The sequence below is a fragment of the Frieseomelitta varia genome, unplaced genomic scaffold, assembly GCF_011392965.1.
Source record: "Frieseomelitta varia isolate USP_RPSP 00005682 unplaced genomic scaffold, Fvar_1.2 scaffold_228, whole genome shotgun sequence".
NCBI lineage: Eukaryota > Metazoa > Arthropoda > Insecta > Hymenoptera > Apidae > Frieseomelitta > Frieseomelitta varia.
In genome coordinates, this window is record NW_025109955.1 from 247,483 (window position 1) to 270,573 (window position 23,091).

The following is a 23,091-nucleotide window of genomic DNA, read 5'->3' on the forward strand; positions in this document are numbered from 1 at the left end:
ATTGAAATTAAGGATACCTGGAAAAAATGATAAATAATATAAAATATGCACGAACTAAAGTTTTATTAAGTTTTATACAAGATAATACTGTATCTGATTAAATATTCTATTTGCAGAATTTCCTATAAATTAGGTCCAGCCTAAAAATGATTAAGCTATCACATTGTTATAATCGTGACAATCACGATTTCTAATTCCACTTATTTTCTACGATGTTTGTATAATAATTATAATAATATTTTTATGTTACAATATTAATGTATCTTATCAGTTTAAAATATTTTAGTTAAAAACAAAATATAACGTCATTATACAATTTTTAAAATATATATACTGCACAGAAACTCTTATTTAGAAACTCAATTTTTAAAATATATATACTGCACAGAAACTCTTATTTAACAATATGGCAAGTTAGTACTTTTTTAAGTAGATGTGATTTTATTAAAATTAAGCCCAAACTCGTAGAGTTGAATCCCAGCTTCCAGTAGAAAGGGCAGTTCCATCTGGAGAAACTCGTAAACAAGATACTCGATTTTCATGTCCATACAAAAACGCAACTCGTTGACATTTTAGAGTATCCCATATATTTACAGTGTAATCATTATAACCAGCAAATAGTAAACGTCCACTAACGCTTAGATCGACTGCGTTTGCTCCAAATATTATACTTTCTTTTGCATAAACTGCTATTTCTCTATCTGCACGTAAATCAAAAAGACGACAAGTTGCATCGTCAGAACCCGTTGCCACTGCATCACCACCTGGATGAAATTTTACCTAAACTCAACATAACATGATGCAAATCATTTTCTTATAATAGTATTAACTTATTTTGGCAATATAATCTATTTTAATGCATAATAAAAATAAACTTTTACATACAGAATTAACATCAGATTGATGTCCTTCAAAACTTTGAACACATTGACCAGTCCGCATATCCCATATTAAAACCATTTTATCACAGCTACCAGAAACAAATGTGTTACCAGTTTCACTTGGTGCTAAATCAATAGACATGACATCACTCGAGTGACCAAGAAAACTTTGTAACAGTTGTCCACTTTCTACATCCCATAAAGCACAAGTACTATCTCCACTACCCGTTAGAATTTGTTGATCACTATTAGGAAATACACAACAGGACATATAAGATGTATGTGTAGCAACAGTCTTTTTACGGGTTGATACATCATCTTCTTGGCTCAAAGGATATACAGTTACTTTATTATCTAATCCTCTGCAAAAAATAGATACATTTAACATGTCAACCAATAATAATTGTTGATTTATAAATCTCAAATACATTTAATACCCGCAAGCAACAAGAGTACCACTTGGAGCATAAGCACAGGCCATAACCCAGATAGTTGGCATAGTAAGAGCATGTTCTTTATTTGTTGTAAAAGCATCCCATATTATCATTTTACCATCCTGAAGCCATTTTTATATTAAGGAATATTTTAAAAGTTAAAATAGAAAGCTTCAAGTATATTCTGACCTGTGAGGAAGATACGATGTGACGTTTATCCGGTGACCAGTCTGAACAAAGAACTTTTGCTTGATGACCTTTTAACACACGACGTGGTTTCACATTGATACAAGTAATTGTTTCAAGTCTATCTGCTACACTAGCAACTGAAATATAATATTAATTATTATATTTTACTATAATTGATTTTCCTATAAATTTTCAAGAAATCATGACACAAAGATTAAAAATTAATAATTACGAGTAATATCATTCAATTTCTGTCGTTCATCTTCTAACTTTATTTTTAAACTTTCGGCTTCTTTTATTAATTTTTCTATATGTTCTGATTCAGTGGCAGAATCCATATTTCTATTTGTATAATATAAAATATTTTTTAACAGAAAGTATATTGTTCCACTAGGTAAAATAACATTTTTGTATAAATGTTGTTACAAATCAGCTTTGTTTTATCTAAAATGTGACTTTTAATTAAAACAATTCCTTGTTAATTTAAAGTGTAAACATTGAGTTACCTGTCCTATCACCTATCGATTTCGAAAAATAACTGCAGTGTAAATGCAGTTATTAATGAAACAATAGATATTTTTCCACATGAATATATTTTTTTTTGTTCCCTTCACTTCCGTTTCAATAATTATTTCATTTGCTATTATATAAAAAATTTATGTTAATACATCATTTAAAGGCAGTTACGACCAATAATCAATACAATACAACAATAACAAACTTTAGCGCCGGTGCAGTGATGCTTTCGTGTTTAATCAACTTAACCTGAACAGAAAATGTCGTAAGAGTAATAAATATCTATAAAGAGATATCTATAAAGAGAAACTGAACATACGTGTGAATTTTTTACATTTTCTTTTAATAATTTAATTAAAGAAAAGTTTCAAATTATTATAATATTGTATTAGTTTTACAGATCTAGATAGTATATATCATAATATACTTAAGTGGTATATATAGTACTTTAAGCAACGAATTATTTATTTCTTAATTTACAGAGTTATGAAATTTGTAATATGTTAAAAAATCTAAATAAAATATTAAATATATATTTTTGCATTATGAAAACAAATATGTGACAGTTATAAAAATAATACTTAATGTTACTATCTATTAATTGTTTGTATTTTAATCACAAACGTTAATTACATATTTATGTGTGTAAAAATGATTGCTCTAATATAACATTATTTTTATAACAAATATGCAATTGTTATACAATATGTATTTTAAATTTAAAATTTCGCGCCAATTGTTTCTTCAAAGGCGATGATAGATGCGGGTAACCTCGTATCCAAAATTTATTGTATTCAAATTTATATGTTATAAAGTTCATTAATTATGTTTATACGTCAAAAAAAATTTGTTTGAAATTTCTATTATAATATATCTTTTATATGCTGAAAAATATGAGAAACTTAAATTTCTGAAGTAGTACATGTATCTGGATACGAGGTTATGCGCAGGTCGATGGATATCGATTTCCTGTCCGGTAGGGATATCAGAGTGGGGCTATGCGAGACATTTCCTCGGCTCGCCCCTATCTTGATCATTCTTCGTTTTAGAATTCGTAGTCCGGTAAACGGGCTTGTGTTATAGCAAAATGGCTCTTCTCTCCTTACGTTTGGTATCTTCAATTGCGAGACAATTGCCGAATAATACAATTCAGGTAATATGAAAAAATAATAATTTGTTTATGAGAAAATATTTAAATGGAACGTGCCGACATTTTTCATCTTGCAATAACCATACGTACTCGTACAAGCAATTGCTTATATTCATTTTTATTTTTGGACAAATAAAACGTCTCTTATTAATTACAATTGCTTTTATTGAAATTTTATGACAATTGGGATATGTGTCACAAATTTTTTCTCTATGCAATAGATTACATAAACAGAATAGTGCCAAGTTATATAATAAGTATTTGGGTAGCATGTTTTCACAGTATATAATAACTCGTTATTAATTTTATATTACAGATCAAATGGCCCCTTAGTATAGCCTCTTGTAAATACCATGTATCTTGCAGTCGACGCTCTGCTGAAATTTCTTCCATTTTGGAAGAACGTATTCTTGGTTCAGCCCCTAAGGTAAAACAATAAATTTTAATGTTTAAAATGAACAATTTATATGTAAGTAATATTAATTTCAATCAAATGTTACATAATCTATAGGCCAATCTTGAGGAAACTGGAAGAGTGCTTAGCATTGGTGATGGTATTGCCCGTGTTTATGGTCTGAAAAATATTCAGGCAGATGAGATGGTGGAATTCAGTTCAGGGTTAAAAGGCATGGCTTTAAATTTAGAGCCGGACAATGTTGGTGTTGTCGTTTTTGGTAATGATAGACACATTAAGGAAGGTGACATTATTAAACGTACTGGAGCTATTGTTGATGTTCCGGTTGGAGAAGAATTGCTGGGACGTGTTGTAGATGCATTAGGTAATCCTATTGATGGTAAAGGACCACTTAATAGCAAATTGAGATTCCGTATTGGTACTAAAGCACCTGGCATTATTCCTAGGTATTCAAATTTATTTTTTATATAGAATATTAAATGTTCTTTCTAACTTTATGTTACATATATATATTTCTTTTTTTAGGGTGTCTGTGCGAGAACCTATGCAAACTGGAATTAAAGCTGTAGATTCTTTAGTACCTATTGGTCGTGGTCAACGTGAATTAATCATTGGAGACAGACAAACTGGAAAAACTGCACTTGCTATTGACACAATTATCAATCAAAAACGATTTAATGATGCTGGAGATGAGAAGAAAAAGTTGTACTGTATTTATGTTGCTATTGGTCAGAAAAGATCCACTGTTGCACAAATAGTAAAACGTTTGACAGATAGTGGTGCTATTAATTATACTATTATTGTTTCTGCAACTGCCTCTGATGCAGCGCCTCTTCAATATTTGGCTCCATACTCTGGATGTGCAATGGGAGAATTCTTCAGGTATATTCATATAAAATAATTTCCTTAGATAAAATTTTATTTTTTATATAATTTTAAATATAATACAAATAATATTTTTACTAATTTTCTTACAGAGATAATGGAAAACATGCTTTAATTATTTATGACGATTTATCGAAACAAGCTGTTGCCTATCGACAAATGTCTTTATTGTTAAGACGACCACCAGGTCGTGAAGCCTATCCTGGTGATGTATTCTATCTCCACTCTCGTCTTCTTGAACGAGCGGCCAAAATGAATGAAAGTTTGGGAGGTGGTTCATTAACAGCTTTGCCTGTTATTGAGACACAGGCTGGTGATGTGTCTGCTTATATTCCCACTAATGTCATTTCCATTACCGATGGACAAATTTTCTTAGAAACTGAATTGTTTTATAAGGGTATTCGTCCTGCGATTAATGTAGGTTTATCAGTATCTCGTGTCGGTTCTGCTGCCCAGACTAAGGCTATGAAACAGGTGCTACATATTTCTAATAAATTTAAGAGTATGTAAAGATTTAGCAGAGCATTCATAAAATAGCCTTTATATTTCGTTTAATAGGTTGCTGGTTCTATGAAGTTGGAATTGGCTCAATATCGTGAAGTAGCAGCGTTTGCGCAATTCGGTTCCGATTTGGATGCTGCAACTCAGCAATTGCTGAATCGTGGTGTCAGATTGACAGAACTTCTAAAACAGGGACAATATGGTACAAATTGATAATATACATAATAAATTTAAATTATAAAAAAGATTAATGAAACTTAAAATAAAAAAAATTATATATTTATTAATGCTTTTAGTACCCATGGCTATTGAAGAACAAGTAGCTGTTATCTACTGTGGTGTCCGAGGATATCTTGATAAAATGGAACCCACTAAAATTACAGCTTTTGAAAAAGAATTCCTTGCCCATATTAGGTATTCACATACATATTTATTTAAATATATTTCTTTATATTTGTATTTATTGTTAATTTGTATTTACATATTTTTAGAACTAATCAACGAGACCTCTTAAATACTATTGCTAAAGACAACACAATTAGTGAAGCTTCTGATGCAAAATTGAAGCAAGTTGTCACTGACTTCCTTGCTTCTTTCTCAGGTTAAAGTATCAGTATAAAATAATTAATAATTCTCTGCTATGCAAGAGCAATTAATGTGTGCAAATAATATTCATTATCATAGGCATTTTTAATGTATGCTATTTGCACATTATAAATATCATTATAAAGAATTCCATATAAATCACAATAGTTACATGTACATTATGTTAATTGTTGACAAAATTGAGAATACGATTTTGATAATTATACAGATACTTCTCCTAAAGAAAGTTTCAACATAGCAGAAATGGGAGAGGTTAAAAAATGAGTAATAAAGTCCTAGAATTTTTTCAAGTCTGTGTCATTTATTTCCCTTGTACAGTTTGTACATGATTTTATTTTTACAATAAATTACGCTTTCAGTCTATAATTTAAAGTGCTTATTTCTTCACGCCTTTGCTCCCCTTCCCTATTTCTCTATTGACCTATCATAACTACGTGTTCACCTCGAACAACGTATTTTTCTTAATTTATAAATATATAGGGTAAGAAAATATTTTTTGAAAATAAAAAATATTTTATACATTTCAAATTTTGATTCTTCTCCAATTAAAACAATAATTATCATGACTTCTAAAAATTTAATATCTATCTATAAAAACAAAAACAAATATTATTAGTATATAACAATAAGTAGGATGTATTATTAAATATATTTTTTCTATATTATAAAAATTTTCATGAAAATATTTTTTATGTAACATTGATTAAATTTTGTTCTCTAGCGTAGGATTACCACACCGAAAAAAGTTCCTTGAAAAGAAAACTATAGAGAACTAACAATTATTTAACGTAACAAAATACAACGAATTTATAATGAATAAATATATAACTACTTTGAAATAACTATTAATTTAGCTATTAATTTGATAAAACGTTTAATTCAAAGTGTATGTGTTTGATTTTTAATTTATTCGTTTTATCTATGGTTTGTCGTTAAAGAAGTTTTACAAATAATTCATGTCTTGAAGGTTTTACAAATGTTCGTGTTAAATTGTTGAAAATCTCGAAAAAAAATAAATTACTATTTTAACAAGAAGTATGACTTCTATTAGCGAAATTAGTTCGTTACCTAAAACGAAAAAACCTTCGGGTAAGTCTATAATAAGAAAATTAACTTTGTTAGGTTATATCAATGGCAATGTTTTATTTGATATATGCGTATATATGTAAAAATGAAGAAAAAAATATAATATAATAGTAGAAAGAACAACTGCCTTCTTATTTATATTAAAATTATATATATCAAATATTATATATATTATTTAAATAGTCGTCTAATTTCTACTTTCTTTATTATATATAATTATATAAATTATAAGTTTAATATATATATTTATAGTAAGTTAATTTTTTAAATAAAAATAAAATGTTTTATATTTAAACAGACAGTGCATTTAAACAGCAACGTTTACCTGCTTGGCAACCAATACTTACTGCTGGAACTGTTTTACCAACATTTTTTGTAATTGGGATTGCTTTTATACCAGTTGGAGTTGGATTGCTTTATTTTTCTGATCAGGTTAAAGAATATATTTTAGACTATACAGATTGTAATTCTATAGACATATTTCGTGGAAATGGAATACCTGTTAAATGTGCAGATGCTATAGCAGAAGATCGTTCAAAGCCTTGTCGTTGTAAATTAAATTTCACATTACCATATGATTTTAATGGAAAAATTTATATGTATTATGGTTTGACTAATTTCTATCAGAATCACAGGCGATATGTAAAATCAAGAGACGATAATCAACTATTAGGAAAATTGAGTGATGTTGTTTCTACAGACTGTGAACCATTTGCTTATGATGGAGAAAAAGCTATCGTACCATGTGGTGCTATTGCTAATTCATTATTTAGTGATAATTTAACATTATATTCTGAAAGACATGAGAAATATGTACCATTATTAAAAACTGGTATAGCTTGGCCCTCAGATAAAAATATTAAATTTAGAAATCCTGAGGGTAATTTAAAAGAAGCATTTCAGAATTTTGCAAAACCAAAGAATTGGACTAAATATATTTATCAGTTAGATGAAGAAGATGAAAGCAATAATGGTTTTCAAAATGAGGACCTCATTGTTTGGATGAGAACTGCTGCTTTGCCTACTTTTAGAAAACTATACCGCAGAGTAAATCATACGGAAAATGGTTTTACTGAAGGTCTATTAGCAGGGAATTATACACTTACCATTGATTACAGTAAGTAAATATAAATTACAAGTTAAAAATAATTTTATAAATTTTATAAATTTATACTTATTTTTTTATAGCATATCCTGTGTCTGCCTTTGATGGTAGGAAAAGAATGATTTTGAGCACTACTTCTCTTCTTGGTGGGAAAAATCCTTTTCTTGGTATTGCTTATATAGTTGTAGGATGTATTTGTTTGTTGTTAGGCATCACATTATTAATAATACACATCAAATGTTCTAAAAGGTAAAGATTAATTTACATATTAAATTATATATTTTCTTCATTTTTTACTAAGTGGTGTTGTGCTTAAAGAAGCTTTAATTAAAAGAATTTTAAAATGCAATTGCTTCAAAAATAATTTTTTTTAACAAAAGTTTTATGATATTGATAGAAAAGAAATATATCTTTTTCATCTGCCTTCATCATATTATTGCATTTACTATCGAGCTATTTTAAAAAATTAGTAAAATAGTTAGTAAATAATAAATTTATTTAATTTCAAGTTTATTATATTTACTTTCTTATAATAGTTGATAATAAGCGGTAAGCTTGACAGTAAGTGCATTTATTAATCACTATAATCTAATAAGGTATTAACAATTTTGAAAATAATACAAATTTCAGTTATATTATTTCAGATATAATAGATTAAAAAAGGTTGAAAATATTTAGTCAAAAATTAAAAATACTTTTTTGTTCTAATTAATTTTTTAATCAATGTTCATATTATTATATACTTTGAATTTAAATTTAGTAATAAACTTATATAACATTATATAATGTATGTTATACAGCAAACTAATGTAAAGATGACTGCAACAAAGTATGCTTAGGGCACCATAATTGTTCTTGTAAGTGTTTGTGTATTGTGTTATGTCTGTCTTGCAAGAATATTAATTGATGTCTCATAAATGACGTGGCTTGATAAATATCTTTTTATGTACTAAATCTTGTTAATTCATAATGATTATCTTTTATATTTAATTTATATTTTATGAGTTACAGACCAACTATATGCATGTAGTTATGTATCATATCTACTATTTTTTATTTTTGACTTTTCAAAATTTTCATATAATTATGACTAATTCATATTTTTTTTATTAATAATTCATTTTAATTATTCATATTAATAATTTAAATTTTTTCATAATTTGCTTCATAAACATAATATGCTTTATTCATTGCATAAATGTAAACACTTTATTTGTATGTTATACATATATTTGTTAATATTATATTATTTTAAAGTAATGTAGCTAGAAAATTAATTAATATAGAAATCAATATCATTTTTTTATATATATTTTATCATATATTGTTATACACATTTAGATTAATTATTTGAAGTTATATTTTTGCATTTAAGTATACAATATATAAAAGTAATTAAAACTACAGCATGTAACTGTTTAGAAGGTAAGACATAAAACATTTATCATTGTATGATATATTTCATTAATCAAAACATTTCGTTTGCATCGAATTATTGAATTTTTTTGCCTCTTTTTATAAAAATAAGCTTGCTATTTAATAAATACTTTAATAATTTTATATTAATATTTCATCCTTAATTTCATGTTATTTCATTATATAATTTTGATATATATTTTTTAGTGTAACAGAGATGATCAATGTGACTCCAAATACACCATATCAAGAATAATTATCCATAATTGTTATAAAACTTGAAGAACATTCTGAATATTCTGCATTTAATTTGTAAGTGACAATATAAAACAATCTAATTTAACTAGAAAATGCATACTTAAAAAGATTATTAGTTTAGTTTATATTAAAAGAAAAAAAAATGAAATAATTGTCTATCACTTTATGTCTTTTCCTAATAGATATTTCAATGTATTTTTGTTGTTATTATTTCAATCATTATTTATAGAAGAAACATAATTCTTTGTTATTATGAAGAATATGAAAAATGGACATATATGTATCTTATACAATATTTATGTATAAGAAAATATACATAATTATATTGCAAGAATGTAATTATGATTATAAGTATTTATATATTTTTCTTGTATATGTATTGGGATACTTAAAATAAATTATTAAAAATGGTATAAAGTTATTAAAAAAGGTAACAGGAATTCTTGACATTTGTAGAATTTTAACAAGTTGAAGTATTTCATTGAAAAATTAACTTAATTAGAAAATGAAAATGATAAGTACTATAGTTAGTTAATTATTATTGAATTAATATGAATTACATAAAAGATATTTTTGATGTAAAATGTTTAAATAAAAACAATACCATTTTTGTGTATCTTAATACATTTTAAATTTTTATTCGATGTATAATGTATTATTATAACATTATTGTGAAGTATTTTTAGTTTTATTCTCTAGTCACTGCAAGTGTATAAATATATAAATAAAAGAAACACAATAATATTTATTCATGTTTTTCTGCATTTATTTGTTAAGTTAAATTATGTGAAGATATTAATTTGTAGATGTGACAGTTATATTTTGTTTTTATACTTTTTTGTTTATGCAATTTTATTATTAAAACCAATCAAATCTAATAACATCGAAATTAAAATTTTGGTTAATAATAGAGATATTTATATATAAATATATTTAAGATTAATTAATATAAATTAAATTAGTTAGATTAATTTGAACTAATTCAGTCTTATTTTAGTACATACCGTACGCATTCAACTGTTCACATTGGAAATACTGCTTTATGTCATCATATGTTTTCACTGCTGCATACTACCCTGAGTTAAGCATTTGTAAGTTGCTTTAAGCAGTGCCGACTCATCGCTAAAAAGATCTTTAGCAAAACATCTTTCCACCCTTATTACACCAGATCCTCCAAAGTTTCCTTTATTAATTGACGACGTATAACTAATTCTTCATCTTACAATATGATTATAACACTAAAAAACTTGCAGCAGCAGACGTTTACAGTAGAAATTGATCCATCGCAAACAGTAAGTATAATATAGTAAATATAAAATATGTAGCTTTTCAAATATAATAGATTTTTAATTATATCTTTTTTCAGGTAAGAGATTTGAAACAAAAGATCGAAACTCAAAAAGGTTTTCCTGCTAAATATCAAAAGTTAATATATGCTGGTGAGCGATATGACTTACATAACCTTATTCTCGCTTAATTGTAAATTTTTTAATGTATTTGCCAATTTATAAGCTAATTAGTCTTTTTCGTTAAATTTATTTTAATAACCATTATATACAAAAATGCAAGATGTTCAAATTATGTTACTTTTCATTAATGTTATTGTTATTATAATGATGGTTATATATTAATGTATAGCATTATTTTCACAGGCAAAATATTAACAGATGATCATCCATTAGCAGAATATAATATAGATGAAAAGAAATTTATAGTTGTTATGGTAACAAAACTTAAGACTGGTAATGGCCATACAACGACTGAAGAAGAAAATACTACAAGTACAGATAATAAAGAAGAAAGTAGTACAACTAGGTATTGACTATGAGAAAAATACATTTAAAGAACATTTGTCAGATATAATAATCAAAAGTTGGAAATATTTTCTAATAATTTTCTTTATTGATAATAAAGATTATTTCTTTATAATTTCATTTCTTAGATTAATTTATCACAAAAATAGTATACATAAATAGCAGATACTATATTAAATTATTTTTAATATACGTTTTTTTGCCGTAGCTCAGTAGCACAACTTAGTTCAAATCCTAATGTTCAGGGTGTATCGAACCCTGCTAACACTGTACAAGAGCAATCTGAAGCAAATACTACTGCTGGATGTGTTGGAGGTCAAGCTGAAAGTGCCTTGTTGATGGGTGAAGATTATAATACTATGGTGAACAATATTGTGGATATGGGGTAGGTATACGCTTAATAAAAAAAGAAATTATAGACATTTAATTGTTATATTTTTCTCAAGTTATCATTTATTTATTTAATATAATTTATTTATGTTAGATACGAACGTGAACAAGTTGAACAAGCGTTGAGAGCAAGTTTCAACAATCCTGATAGGGCTGTTGAGTACCTTTTAACAGGAATACCAGCTCAGCTTTTTGAAGATTTACCAGAAGATCAACTTGAAGCACAAGAACAACTTCAAGATCATGGTCAACATCCACTAGCATTTTTGAGAATGCAACCACAATTTCAACAAATGCGTCAAGTCATTCAACAAAATCCTCAGTTATTAAATGCTGTTCTACAACAAATTGGTCAGACTAATCCTGCATTATTACAACTGATTTCACAAAATCAAGAAGCATTTGTGCGTATGCTTAATGAACCTGGTGAGTTACTGGTAAAATAAATATATCTTCATTCATATGTTTAAAAATATTCTTATGTTATATATTTTACTTTGGAGTAGTAGAAACTACTGGTGGTACAGGAGGAAGAACTACGCCTGTATCTGCATCTAATGTTACGCCAGCAACTGCTCCTGGTGGTATAAGTGGTGGTCTCGGTGCAGGTATAGGAACAGGATCAGATGTAGAAGCTTCTGTAATTCAGGTAACACCACAGGATAGAGAAGCTATTGAGAGGTTGAAGGCACTAGGATTTCCGGAGCATTTAGTTGTACAAGCCTATTTTGCGTGTGAAAAAAACGAAAATCTTGCTGCTAACTTTCTGCTATCACAAAGTCTCGATGACTGAAGTAACGCACTTTATTGATTATAAGAAGTTAAAGGACTGATATAGGGTGGGTAATTACACAGGCGTCTTGTTATTTTGAACTGGTCATCTTTACTTTGTACATAAGTATGCACAGATATTTATATTATTATATTAATCCTTTAGTTATACGTTAATTTTTTGTCGGCATTTGATAAATGATAAAAATTTACTAAGATTATATATGAAAATACATAAATCATGTTTTAAATTCTTTGTAGTTTTAAATTGTTAGTTTCAAAGTAATCTCTATGTTTTAACTATTTTAAAATTGAAATTTAATATTTTGCAGAAGTGTTATAATCCATCCTTGCAGTCTGAAAATTACTCATTGGCAAAACTTTGTTTTTTGAATATATAAAACACTGTAATTACATTTTTATGTGAGAAAGCCTGCTTGTTTAATTGATATATAAAAATATAAATACTTTGTTGTATTTATATGTTAAAGCTATTGTACAATTACACATACATATAAATTTGTGTACACGACAAGAATATGTGTATTCAAAATATATGTATGTACACATGACAAGCATATTTTGTACATTTGATAGGCTTTCTAATATAAAAATTATGTAAGTGCATCCGTATATGTATGATTGCATATGTATATATGTGTGTACTTGCGTATAACTTGCGCCTATGTATGTATGTATAAAAAAGTCTCGTATTTTTTAAACAGAAGTGGTGAAAATAGTTATTCATTAATAACACATTATAAGTCATTTCATTTGTCACAAAATAACGAAATGTAAGAAATTCTTAAGTAAAAAAAAAAAAAAGAAAATTTAAGTAACATATACACATATATTGTTTTAAATTTGCTTTGACCTCGATATCAATCCATTCTTCATCTAAAAAAAAAACTCAAATAACTTATAACTAGCTAATAAGAAACAATCATATATGAAATATCTTAGATAAACACAAGGTGACTTACAAGAACTATGAATCGATAAAGAAAATTTATAATTAACTTTCTATAAAAGTGAAGGCAATGAGATTATTAATATTATGAAAATGCATTCAATATGTTGTAGCCTTAATATAGTAATATGTAACTTATTAGGAATCGTTCGAATTTTTAAGATACTAGTACTGATATTAAAATTTTATTAGAAATATAGCACAATGTAAAACAAATACTATTGCAAAATTGCATATTTAATAAATAAAAATGATGAGTCTAGGCACAAATGAATATATCAGTATCCCTTTTTTTATATGCATAAGTATAATTAAAACAAGTTAAATTTTGAAAACTAGGATATAGTTTCATGTTATTATACATACATATGTATGTAAGAATATACAGATTACATAAATAAATTATATGTTTTGATGTTTTGTTGTAAGATTAAATGTTTATTATTATGCAGTAATAATTGGCAATTGCCTTAAAGATTTTGTTGCAAAGAATTAAACTTAAATCTTTATAACATAAATCTTATGTTATAAAAATGTCTTAATGTAGTTTTCATTATGTCAAAACACCAAAAATAATGAAATATTATGAATAAAAATATTATTGAACAAGATCAGATTTTTATCAAGTTTTACTTGTGATAAACGCATTAAAATTTCTGTGAAAGTTAAAAAGTAGCTATTTATATTGATATCTATTTTTATTCAATAAGCACAATGAGCTTATTAATGTGTATAAATTTAATGCTTACTATACGTTAAAAGATACTTGCTTATGTTACAATCCTTAAATTCATATGATTTAAATGTTTTATCATTATAAAAAATATAACCTTTACATATGGAATGGTTCATGATTTATAGTATATAAAAATAATATATTCACTTGCACTTTAAAACAATACCTTTAGTCTGAAGATCTTTTTTAGCTTCTTCTATTTGCTAAAAAAAATTTATTAAATATTTATTAAAAAATTTTTATACGCTATAATATTAATAGAACAAATTATATGCATTTTCAAACTTACTTCTTGTAATTCAATAGCTGCCTGTTCACAGTTGTTAAATGTAAAAGTCCTATATAAAACAACAGTTGCTGCATATAAACCACATACAAATAAAGCAACGGGTGGAAGAAAAAGGACAAATTGTTTCCATTCTTTGATAAAATGTAAATTAACATTTTCAGAAATTAGAGCAATCCATATACTAAAAAATAGAACAGCAAATAAAAGCCACTCCATTAATTTTGTCATCTGCAATTTAAAATATATTCATATAAATTCATTAATTCGTTTGTCATTTATTAATGAATATATAACATAAATAAATAACTTTTATATTTATTTATTATTCTTTAAAGATAAAGTTATATAGTGTTAAAATTATTGAGGTTAAAAAGAATTAATTTATATTATTATGATAAAATAATTAGCATCTTGAAATCAATAAAAAGAAATAATAGAGTAAAAAATAATAGAATAAAAGAAATAATAAGGTAATATAATGAAAGAAATCATATAAGAATAAAATTATTTCGATATTATCTTAATCTTACCTCAATCTTTAATATTATGGAATATAATTATAATGATATAATTATATAAATTAATTACACTTTACTTTTGAGACTGTTTACTATTTTTTAAATATTATTCCAATAAGAACATCCTATTCACATATGTATCGTGCAACGAAACACAAGCGTGTGTGTATATATTGATTAATCTATCTGATTTCAAATTTTTAATTTCACTATATATGACAGCGCTATAATAATATCATTAAATATACAAAATAGATAAAATATTAAAGGAAAATTTATGTGTATCTCAGGTTTAAAGTACCAATGTAGAAACAAATCAGAATGTTTTGTACGCCCTCTGTGATTTGCCTCGATGAGATGTCCAACAATTGTTAACAATTGATTGATTAAATAAAGATTTATATCTAAAACTGGGCATGGGACTTTTGTGCGTATTTTTAACTACGTTCATGAATAATTTTGAATCAAATTTCGAATATACTGTGCGAGAAATTAAATATTTCAGTATATATATGATACGATTTATTGAGTAGATTTTATGAATTTTTATGTATGTATGTGTAGGTTAAATAGAATATAGGAAGGAAATTGAAGGTATAATTAGGAAGATACAACCATCAAAGATCGCAAAATAATCCGTTTAATTAGGTTTTCTTGCGAATGAAAATTTGGAAAAGGTTTTTTTTATTAACCTCAGGTCTATACTTGGTCTATGTGCTATATAATCTTGCTACATAAAACTTGTAAGATACAAGAACGATATATACATATCAGATTACAAGATAAGGTATATATATATACATATCAGATTACAAGATAAGGTATATATATATATATATATATAAGAAAAATGACTTGATACAACAGTGTAAAAAAATAGAAAAGATAAAAAAAGTAGAAAGAAAATAATAGAAATATTAATGTTAAAATTAGTATAATGAGCTTGTTGGCTTGTTCTCGGATTTCCTTCTTCTTTTGGTTTATATTTTTATGTTGTTAGTTTTTATATAGTTATCTATGATTTTTAGCGGTTTGATTATGAGGCCAGTTAGGAATTTCTCGATCGTATGTATGATAGTTTTGTTACATCTTTTAAATTGATTGGTAATGTTTTTTCTGTTTTTAGGGTAGTTAGAACAGGACCAAATTATATGGTCTTGCATTATGGCCACAATTGCAGGACCAAGCCAACCTTAGTTAGAGAAGAGGCAAGACTGTAATACCTAGCTTTTGCTCTATTAATAAGTCATACAAGTAAAATAGGACTGCAAAACGAAGCAATCAGATTTTAGCTTTAGCTTATAGGAGGACCACACCAACCAATGTTATACAAGCAGAATCTAAAATTCCCAGTATTATAGATCAAACTATAGTCCTAGGATCTAGATATATTGTAAACATCATATCAAATAGTTCTCACCCCTGAACAAAATACTAGTTCTGTGAAGTTTACCAAATATAATACCACATACAAAGACAGCTTCTAGTAAGAATAACAGTACAAATACTCGAAGAACATATCCTCTATTTAAAAATACTCTCAAACCTAATGTGCAATTCTCAACAATTATATGTAACAGAATTCGAACAACCAGTAATAATTGAAAACTTCAATCTAGCTACCCATTCATCCTCAGCAGCAAACAGTATCTTCCAAGACATATTAAATAACCAATACAGTGAACACAACAATTTATACTGATGGTTCCAAATTTACAAACAGGCCATGCCAGAGCAGCTTGCATAATTCCAAAGAATAAACCTATCTCCACAACCTCTTTGGTTAAAATAGTATTAGTCTATATGGCAGATTACCTAGCGGTTGAATTAGTAGTAGATTATAAACAACAAAGATCCAACTAAGTTCTATTTAATCTCTACAGATTCACTGAGCCTTGTACAAAGTCTGAAATCTGACTCACTCTATTCCAGAACAAACAGATATGTATCAAATACACATGACTGTATGGATTAATAGTGCAAGAACTGGGCATTATAGTCTTGCTTCTTCTCTAGCCAAGGTTGACTTTGTTGCAATTGTGGGCACAAAATGTAAGATCTAGACCACATGATCTGGTTCTGCTCTAACTATTCCGGAAACAGAATAACTACGATAAATCAACTAAAAAAATATTTAAAATCACCATATGCAATTAAGTAATTCTTAAGGGACTACACAATCAAACCGTTGAAAATCATAGACAACTATATAAAAATTAACAATATAAGAATATAAACGTTACAAGAAAGAAAAAATTCGAGAATATGCTCAAAACATTATTTATGTCACTATTATTCTTATTTTTTACTTAATTTTCTTTGTATTCATATATATCGATACATTATTTCCTTTTTTATGTACACCGTGTAATTTGTTATGTATATACTGATGTATTCTACATTTAAGTTACAGCATGTACGACTACAGCAGATAGGCTAAATATAGGCCTGAAGCTAATAAATAAAAAAAAGACGAATTTTAATTTGCAACAAAAAGAATAATTAAAATTTATGATGCTTTATGATTGCATCTGTTGTTAATTTCCTTTTTATATATGATTTAACTTATCAATTATATGTAAAAATTTCTAAATTTTTGTTAATAAATCGAAACGTTCCCCAAAATAATATTTAATTTTTTGCAAAATTTAATCAGAAATCATTCCGGTTTTATAATTGGCTTTAGCACTATGTAAAAACAATTGAATTATAAAATAAATTAATTTTTTAAATTTTAAATGTAAAATAATATATATTAAGATTGTGTTTAAAATGTTATTAGCTATTGTACTTCTTTATCAATGAAGAATGAAAAGTAATACTGATATGATTGCAATTGCACAAGTGATCCCTGCTAGTTGTTTCTTTTCTTATAAAAATCTTCAAATGATTCTCGATGTTTCCAATCTCGATAACATCATTCATTTTTATACATCTTTTATTTCAAAAAAACATTTTCGTTAAGATTTTTAAATTATTTCCTGTTATTTTATATCTAAATATTGATAAATGAAAAAAAAAATAGTCATAATACGAATTTATAAATTTATAAATTCATAAATACCAATACAGTATTAATCATATTAAATAAAATTGAAATATAATCTCAGTAGAGATAACTTTTCATTGCAATTGCAAGCAGTGACAATGCTTCTACATCGAATCCTCAAACCTTATCAATATTGAACATATGAAATAAATTAATTCCTTTGTGTCAATTTTTGTTTCCGATATCAAATATCATTTTTAATTTGAGAGAGAATTCTCGTCAACGAAGGAAATGTGATAAACGCAACGTGTAGCACGTAAGTCCCTAATAACTGTTCTATTTACGTTATCGATGAAAAAAGAAAAACTAAAAAAATTATGTCATGTTTCAAGAAACGAAGATACGTACTTTATCGTGATGATAAGTGCTTGTTATATTAGTAGGAAGCAGCCATAAATAAATGGTTCAATAAAAGACACGATGTTTGAAAGATTTATTATACATTCGATCATGGTGTATCTTATCTCAATGTTATTAATTAGTAGCATCGCTATGCCAGAAATCTTCGCTTACGGAAGGTATGATCAAATGCAGTTGAACACGACAATTGAAGCTTTGGTACTGGGCAATGGACCTGTGACGAAACTCGACGAAACATCTGATCATTCGAGCTTTTTGATTGAGTTTATTAATGGGATGTCTATCAAACTTCCGTGTGATTTTGGTCGTCACTACTATAAAAAAGTGAACACATGTGTTTCAACGTCGAAAATGGTGATAATTTACGATCATTGTCAGGTAATTGTGTTTGTTATACGAACCTCTCGGAAGTTATCACAAAATGTCTTAATACGTGTCTTAATTTCATTATATAAGTACATGATTAATTCTTCAGATACTTCGTAGAATCTTGTGACGACTCGTGATTTATTTTGTTTTTGAAAAATATAAATAAAAAAAAAAGTATAGGTGGATTAATTAAACAACACGATTTTTTAAAAATCAATGTTCAATTCTCATATATTTATATTTATTATTTATTTGTACGAGCTCGTTCATTATAAAAAGACAACAAGCAAATTTAAAAAGTTATTATGACATCATTAATTTTTTCTGTTTTTTTCTTACGAAATTAACTATGTCACACAAATATAAAATGTATCGTTTATTTTAAAAAAACCTATAAAAATGCTGTAATTATATATATTATCTTTGTACTTCATTTTTAACGAAATCTATAAAACAAATTTCAGTTTTTGAAATCAGATTTGTATCATCTTCCTTTCTTCATTTGATTTGCTTTCGAATTTAATTATAACTATATTTGTTAGTTTTTTGTTTATTAGTTATTCGTATTTGTTTCTTTCTTTGTATCCGTAGTTTTCAAAGCAGCCAAATTGTTGGAATTATATGCCCTTCTGCTTCCTCGATAGCGAGAATGATATTTATGCCAAAGATAATTGCCTGCCCTATTTCAAACGCAATGATGAACTCTGCAAGTGTGAACTCACAAAGCAATAAATTGAATCACAATATAACAATATATTACAATAATGAATGCGTAATAATATCAAATAGATCAAATAGATGTAACAAGCGAATAATGTATGATGATGATGATGATGATGAAATAAGACGATTGTGGATTTCAAACCCTAATCAAAATCGTGTCTGAATTTTATTTTAATCTCCTCTTCTGTATCATAAAATACAATTTATTTTGTAGTACGTTTTATGTTTTTACGTTAATGTTTTTACGTTAATGTCAAAATATTTATATTTCTATAAATATCTATGATTTCCTGTATCCTTAATATAACAATACATGGTATGGTATTACAATAAATATATATAATAGATAAAATTAATGTCAGTATATCAATGTAATGCCACAATTTATATGCATTTTTGTATCATTTAATATTCAATTTAATATCAATTAATTTATAATATTATTGTACAAATTTAGATTAATCCAAATTTTTTATCGTATTTCAAATCAAATTTATATGAATTAGTATTTGAATTTTTCAAAAAACCGCGCTTCTTGTTCGACGATATTAGTGCCATCTTTCTACTCCTCTTATTCGTAGAGCGCCTGCGCCGTTTGTCATTCGAATATTGAAAATCGTACGGTTGTCGCGACGCGATGTGTAATCTTGTTCGAGACGTATGTGCTTTTAACTGCGTAATACTTCCCATTATTATTTTGTAAGTGCTTAAATACCATTATCAACTTCACTTAATTATCCTATATGTATCTAATCTTTTATTGTACGTCTTTTTTTACAAAATTTTAGAGAATGTTGGGTGATTCCGTAGAGCTTTGAAGGAGTACGAAATGACTGCATAGGCGCTGATATTTGATACATTATAGCAAAAGCAGACGTGAGTATGCGTTTATAACTTGTAATTTATGCTATAACCTATGATACATAATAGTATATAACTATAGTAATGCATAATGACGTGATATGCATAATATTGAATAATGAATTTATTATAAATCCACTCGATTTTCTTAGACATTTCAAAGAGATTATTTACAATGAACGAGTATAGTTCTACGTTTTATTTACAAATACAAAGTATTTCTTTCTTGACTTATTCGTGATTTCATATTGAATTTCGTTTGAATTTAACCACTACACATGTAATGCATGTGTGTTACCACACAGATGAGATATATATCTCATCTATGGTTGCCATTTTGTTCTACTGAATCGGTAACATTGGGATTGATATCAAATGATAAGAATACTTTAGAATCTTTTAAATATCTAATACGAAAATACAGTTCCCCGTGTTATCGTGCTACTAAAATTTTCCCTTTAGATAGCTCTTTATCGTTCGTCAGCACTCCATAATTCGTTAAATTCCTCCTTATCGACAAAATTGAAATTACGTTACCGACGTTAGATTCGGATATCGGTTCGCAGCTATGCTTAAACCACCAAAGATGGCCACCACCAAGTGGCGCGAAAGGCACCTTCTGCGCGTTCGAAATGAATGGGAGTGTAACCGAAGAACGGTTCGGCGACACGGCGACAGACCGGCCGGCACTTCGTGTACCGTCGTCGCGTCGTGCGGACGCGTTGTTCGTCGCTCTTTCTTTCGTTTCCTCATCCACAAGAATCCTCTTACAGCATGACACTCTCGACCGAAACTTCACACGAAAATTCGTATCCGTCAGCCCGCGTTTTTTCCGCTCGCGAGCAGCGTCTCCGTTTGAAACAACTCGCGTGACGGTCAATGTGTCGTGCCAGTCGCCGGAAGAATGCGAGATCCGAAGTAAGAAGATTCGACGGATAATTCCAAAGTGAAGAGAGACACAGTGCTTGTTGTTATATATGATCGATATCGATATTAAAAGTGTACAGTGTTCGAAATAGCATCGACGTTCGGAAAATGGAGGAGCTGTTACGACCGTTGGAGGGGTTCTCACGCTTCGAAACCGCCAGATATCCCACTGTTGGCTGGATCACTGGCGGTAACGATCTCTCGATGAGCGTCGCGAATTTGTGACGCTAGATCGGTGTCTCGCGTTCGAAGCGGCGCGCGGTTCGCGGTTTCCCCACCTTTTCCTCTTTTTTTTCTTCCCTCTTTCTCTCTCTGGTGTTATGTGTGAATGTGTGCCGGTTGATTTCGATTGAGAAATCATGCCGTTCGTGCTGCGAAAGGTGGAGCCGCGTTTTTTGTGCCGCGGACACGTGCCCGCGGGATCGACGCCGCAGGGTTGGCCGGTGGGCGCCGAGTTGGAGGCGGTGGCAAACGGCGCGTTGACCACCTCGTTGAAGCAGCTCGCCTCGCTGCTCACCACCGCCGAGGACATCTTCGCCGAGCTGACCACCGAGTTGACCGCCGTCGCCGATCGGAGCAGTAATTTGCGCCAGAGGCTGGACAAGGTCGAAGGACGTCTCGCCACCGTCGACCCCAAGAAAGTACCAGTCCGTAAGTATCGCGCCTGTGTCCTCTCTCTTTCTCTCTCTCTCTCTCTCTCTCTCTCTCTCTCTCTCTCAACCCTTTGCCTCAGGATTCTCTCATTGGCCGTTTGAGTGTTATGTTATATCCTATAAATATCCTAAATGGATATAAATAATTTCTACTTATTAACCTCTTGTGCTGGAATGTCGTGCCACGCACGTCGAGAATTTTTCGCCCCAAAATTGCAATATTTCCTCAGTTTTAAGCATATTTAAATATAAAATAAAGTAATAAATTTATTACTTCTTAATAATTTCTATCTAAAGTGACATTATGCGTGACCGACGAGTTCAAAAAGAAAGCGACGAATTATTGTATACGGCGTTGGTCACTCGTTATGGTCCGCAATCAGTGGTTAACCTCTTGCGCTGGAATGACGTGCCACGCACGTCAAGAATTTTTCGCCCCAAAATTGCAGTATTTCCTCAGTTTTAAGTATATTTAAATACAACCCAGGTGAAATAAAGTAATAAATTTATTACTTCTTAATAATTTCTATCTAAAGTGACATTATGCCGACGAGTTCAAAAAGAAAGCGACGAATTATTGTATACGGCGTTGGTCACTCGTTATGGTCCGCAATCAGTGGTTAACCTCTTGCACTGGAATGACGTGCCACGCACGTCGAGAATTTTTCGCCCCAAAATTGAGGAATATTTCCTCAGTTTTAAGTATATTTAAATACAAACCAGACAAAATAAAGTAATAAATTTATTACTCTTTAATAATTTCTATCTATAGTGATATCATGCCGACGAATTATACGATTTGGTCACTCGTTGTGGCCCGCGAACCAGTCGCCAGCGCAAGTGGTTAATCTTCGATTTGAAGAACTGAAGTTTTATCAGATTCGAACTTTAATTTAAATAGGAATGCAATTCACTCGCAGACTATAATTCGTGTTACGGGTGTGGGAATTGAGGTTGAAGGCGAAATTTTCTGTGAGTGTCAGCGTCTCGACGTACACTGCCGCTCAAATGTCTCAAGACACTTTTAATTTTTAATATTCGGTAGTTATAGTCGATTATCGTGTATACATATTTTGTAATACAATATATTAATATATCAACAGTCTGAGTTAAACAAAGTATATTTATTGTTTGTATTTGTTGTAAATACAATAAATTTCACGTTGTGTACATAATTTATACTTTTATATTATGAAATTTTTACTGTAAATATTGTAAT

At 28.5% G+C, this 23,091-nt stretch overlaps 6 protein-coding genes across 8 annotated transcripts; 4 read left to right on the forward strand and 2 right to left on the reverse strand.

Annotated features, from left to right (window-relative positions):
• Nucleotides 1-46: 46 nt before the first annotated feature.
• On the reverse strand, nucleotides 47-2,281 carry LOC122527614 (guanine nucleotide-binding protein subunit beta-5). The gene is made up of 6 exons (XM_043651954.1): nucleotides 2,011-2,281; nucleotides 1,737-1,948; nucleotides 1,505-1,641; nucleotides 1,319-1,437; nucleotides 886-1,243; nucleotides 47-780 (listed from the first exon to the last, which is right to left on the reverse strand). The coding sequence occupies exons 2-6, from the start codon at nucleotides 1,840-1,842 to the stop codon at nucleotides 451-453; spliced, it is 1,050 nt and encodes a 349-aa protein (XP_043507889.1). The 5' UTR covers nucleotides 1,843-1,948; nucleotides 2,011-2,281; the 3' UTR covers nucleotides 47-450.
• A 707-nt stretch (nucleotides 2,282-2,988) lies between these two features.
• LOC122527592 (ATP synthase subunit alpha, mitochondrial) lies at nucleotides 2,989-5,867 on the forward strand. Its single transcript, XM_043651917.1, has 8 exons — nucleotides 2,989-3,173; nucleotides 3,487-3,597; nucleotides 3,682-4,031; nucleotides 4,111-4,467; nucleotides 4,563-4,944; nucleotides 5,029-5,173; nucleotides 5,268-5,385; nucleotides 5,463-5,867. The coding sequence occupies exons 1-8, from the start codon at nucleotides 3,108-3,110 to the stop codon at nucleotides 5,575-5,577; spliced, it is 1,644 nt and encodes a 547-aa protein (XP_043507852.1). The 5' UTR covers nucleotides 2,989-3,107; the 3' UTR covers nucleotides 5,578-5,867.
• A 501-nt stretch (nucleotides 5,868-6,368) lies between these two features.
• Nucleotides 6,369-9,603, forward strand: LOC122527593 (cell cycle control protein 50A). Of its 2 annotated transcripts, XM_043651919.1 has the most exons (5): nucleotides 6,370-6,666; nucleotides 6,962-7,780; nucleotides 7,852-8,017; nucleotides 8,569-8,625; nucleotides 9,392-9,603. In XM_043651919.1, the coding sequence occupies exons 1-4, from the start codon at nucleotides 6,615-6,617 to the stop codon at nucleotides 8,579-8,581; spliced, it is 1,050 nt and encodes a 349-aa protein (XP_043507854.1). In that variant the 5' UTR covers nucleotides 6,370-6,614; the 3' UTR covers nucleotides 8,582-8,625; nucleotides 9,392-9,603. The 2 variants fall into 2 exon arrangements, with proteins under 2 accessions (XP_043507853.1, XP_043507854.1); XM_043651918.1 differs by lacking the exon at nucleotides 8,569-8,625 and having other exon boundaries at nucleotides 6,369-6,666.
• Nucleotides 9,604-10,500: 897 nt separating this feature from the next.
• Nucleotides 10,501-13,262, forward strand: LOC122527594 (UV excision repair protein RAD23 homolog B). Of its 2 annotated transcripts, none has more exons than XM_043651921.1 (6): nucleotides 10,501-10,734; nucleotides 10,809-10,881; nucleotides 11,095-11,257; nucleotides 11,465-11,641; nucleotides 11,741-12,072; nucleotides 12,150-13,262. In XM_043651921.1, the coding sequence occupies exons 1-6, from the start codon at nucleotides 10,669-10,671 to the stop codon at nucleotides 12,437-12,439; spliced, it is 1,101 nt and encodes a 366-aa protein (XP_043507856.1). In that variant the 5' UTR covers nucleotides 10,501-10,668; the 3' UTR covers nucleotides 12,440-13,262. The 2 variants fall into 2 exon arrangements, with proteins under 2 accessions (XP_043507856.1, XP_043507857.1); XM_043651922.1 differs by having other exon boundaries at nucleotides 10,502-10,734; nucleotides 12,153-13,262.
• An 807-nt stretch (nucleotides 13,263-14,069) lies between these two features.
• Nucleotides 14,070-15,186, reverse strand: LOC122527596 (dolichol-phosphate mannosyltransferase subunit 3). The gene is made up of 3 exons (XM_043651924.1): nucleotides 14,943-15,186; nucleotides 14,413-14,640; nucleotides 14,070-14,326 (listed from the first exon to the last, which is right to left on the reverse strand). The coding sequence occupies exons 2-3, from the start codon at nucleotides 14,638-14,640 to the stop codon at nucleotides 14,267-14,269; spliced, it is 288 nt and encodes a 95-aa protein (XP_043507859.1). The 5' UTR covers nucleotides 14,943-15,186; the 3' UTR covers nucleotides 14,070-14,266.
• Nucleotides 15,187-18,366: 3,180 nt separating this feature from the next.
• LOC122527595 lies at nucleotides 18,367-19,452 on the forward strand. Its single transcript, XM_043651923.1, has 2 exons — nucleotides 18,367-18,717; nucleotides 19,300-19,452. Exons 1-2 carry the CDS (start codon nucleotides 18,400-18,402, stop codon nucleotides 19,438-19,440), a joined length of 459 nt encoding a protein of 152 aa, XP_043507858.1. The 5' UTR covers nucleotides 18,367-18,399; the 3' UTR covers nucleotides 19,441-19,452.
• The last annotated feature ends 3,639 nt before the right edge of the window (nucleotides 19,453-23,091 follow it).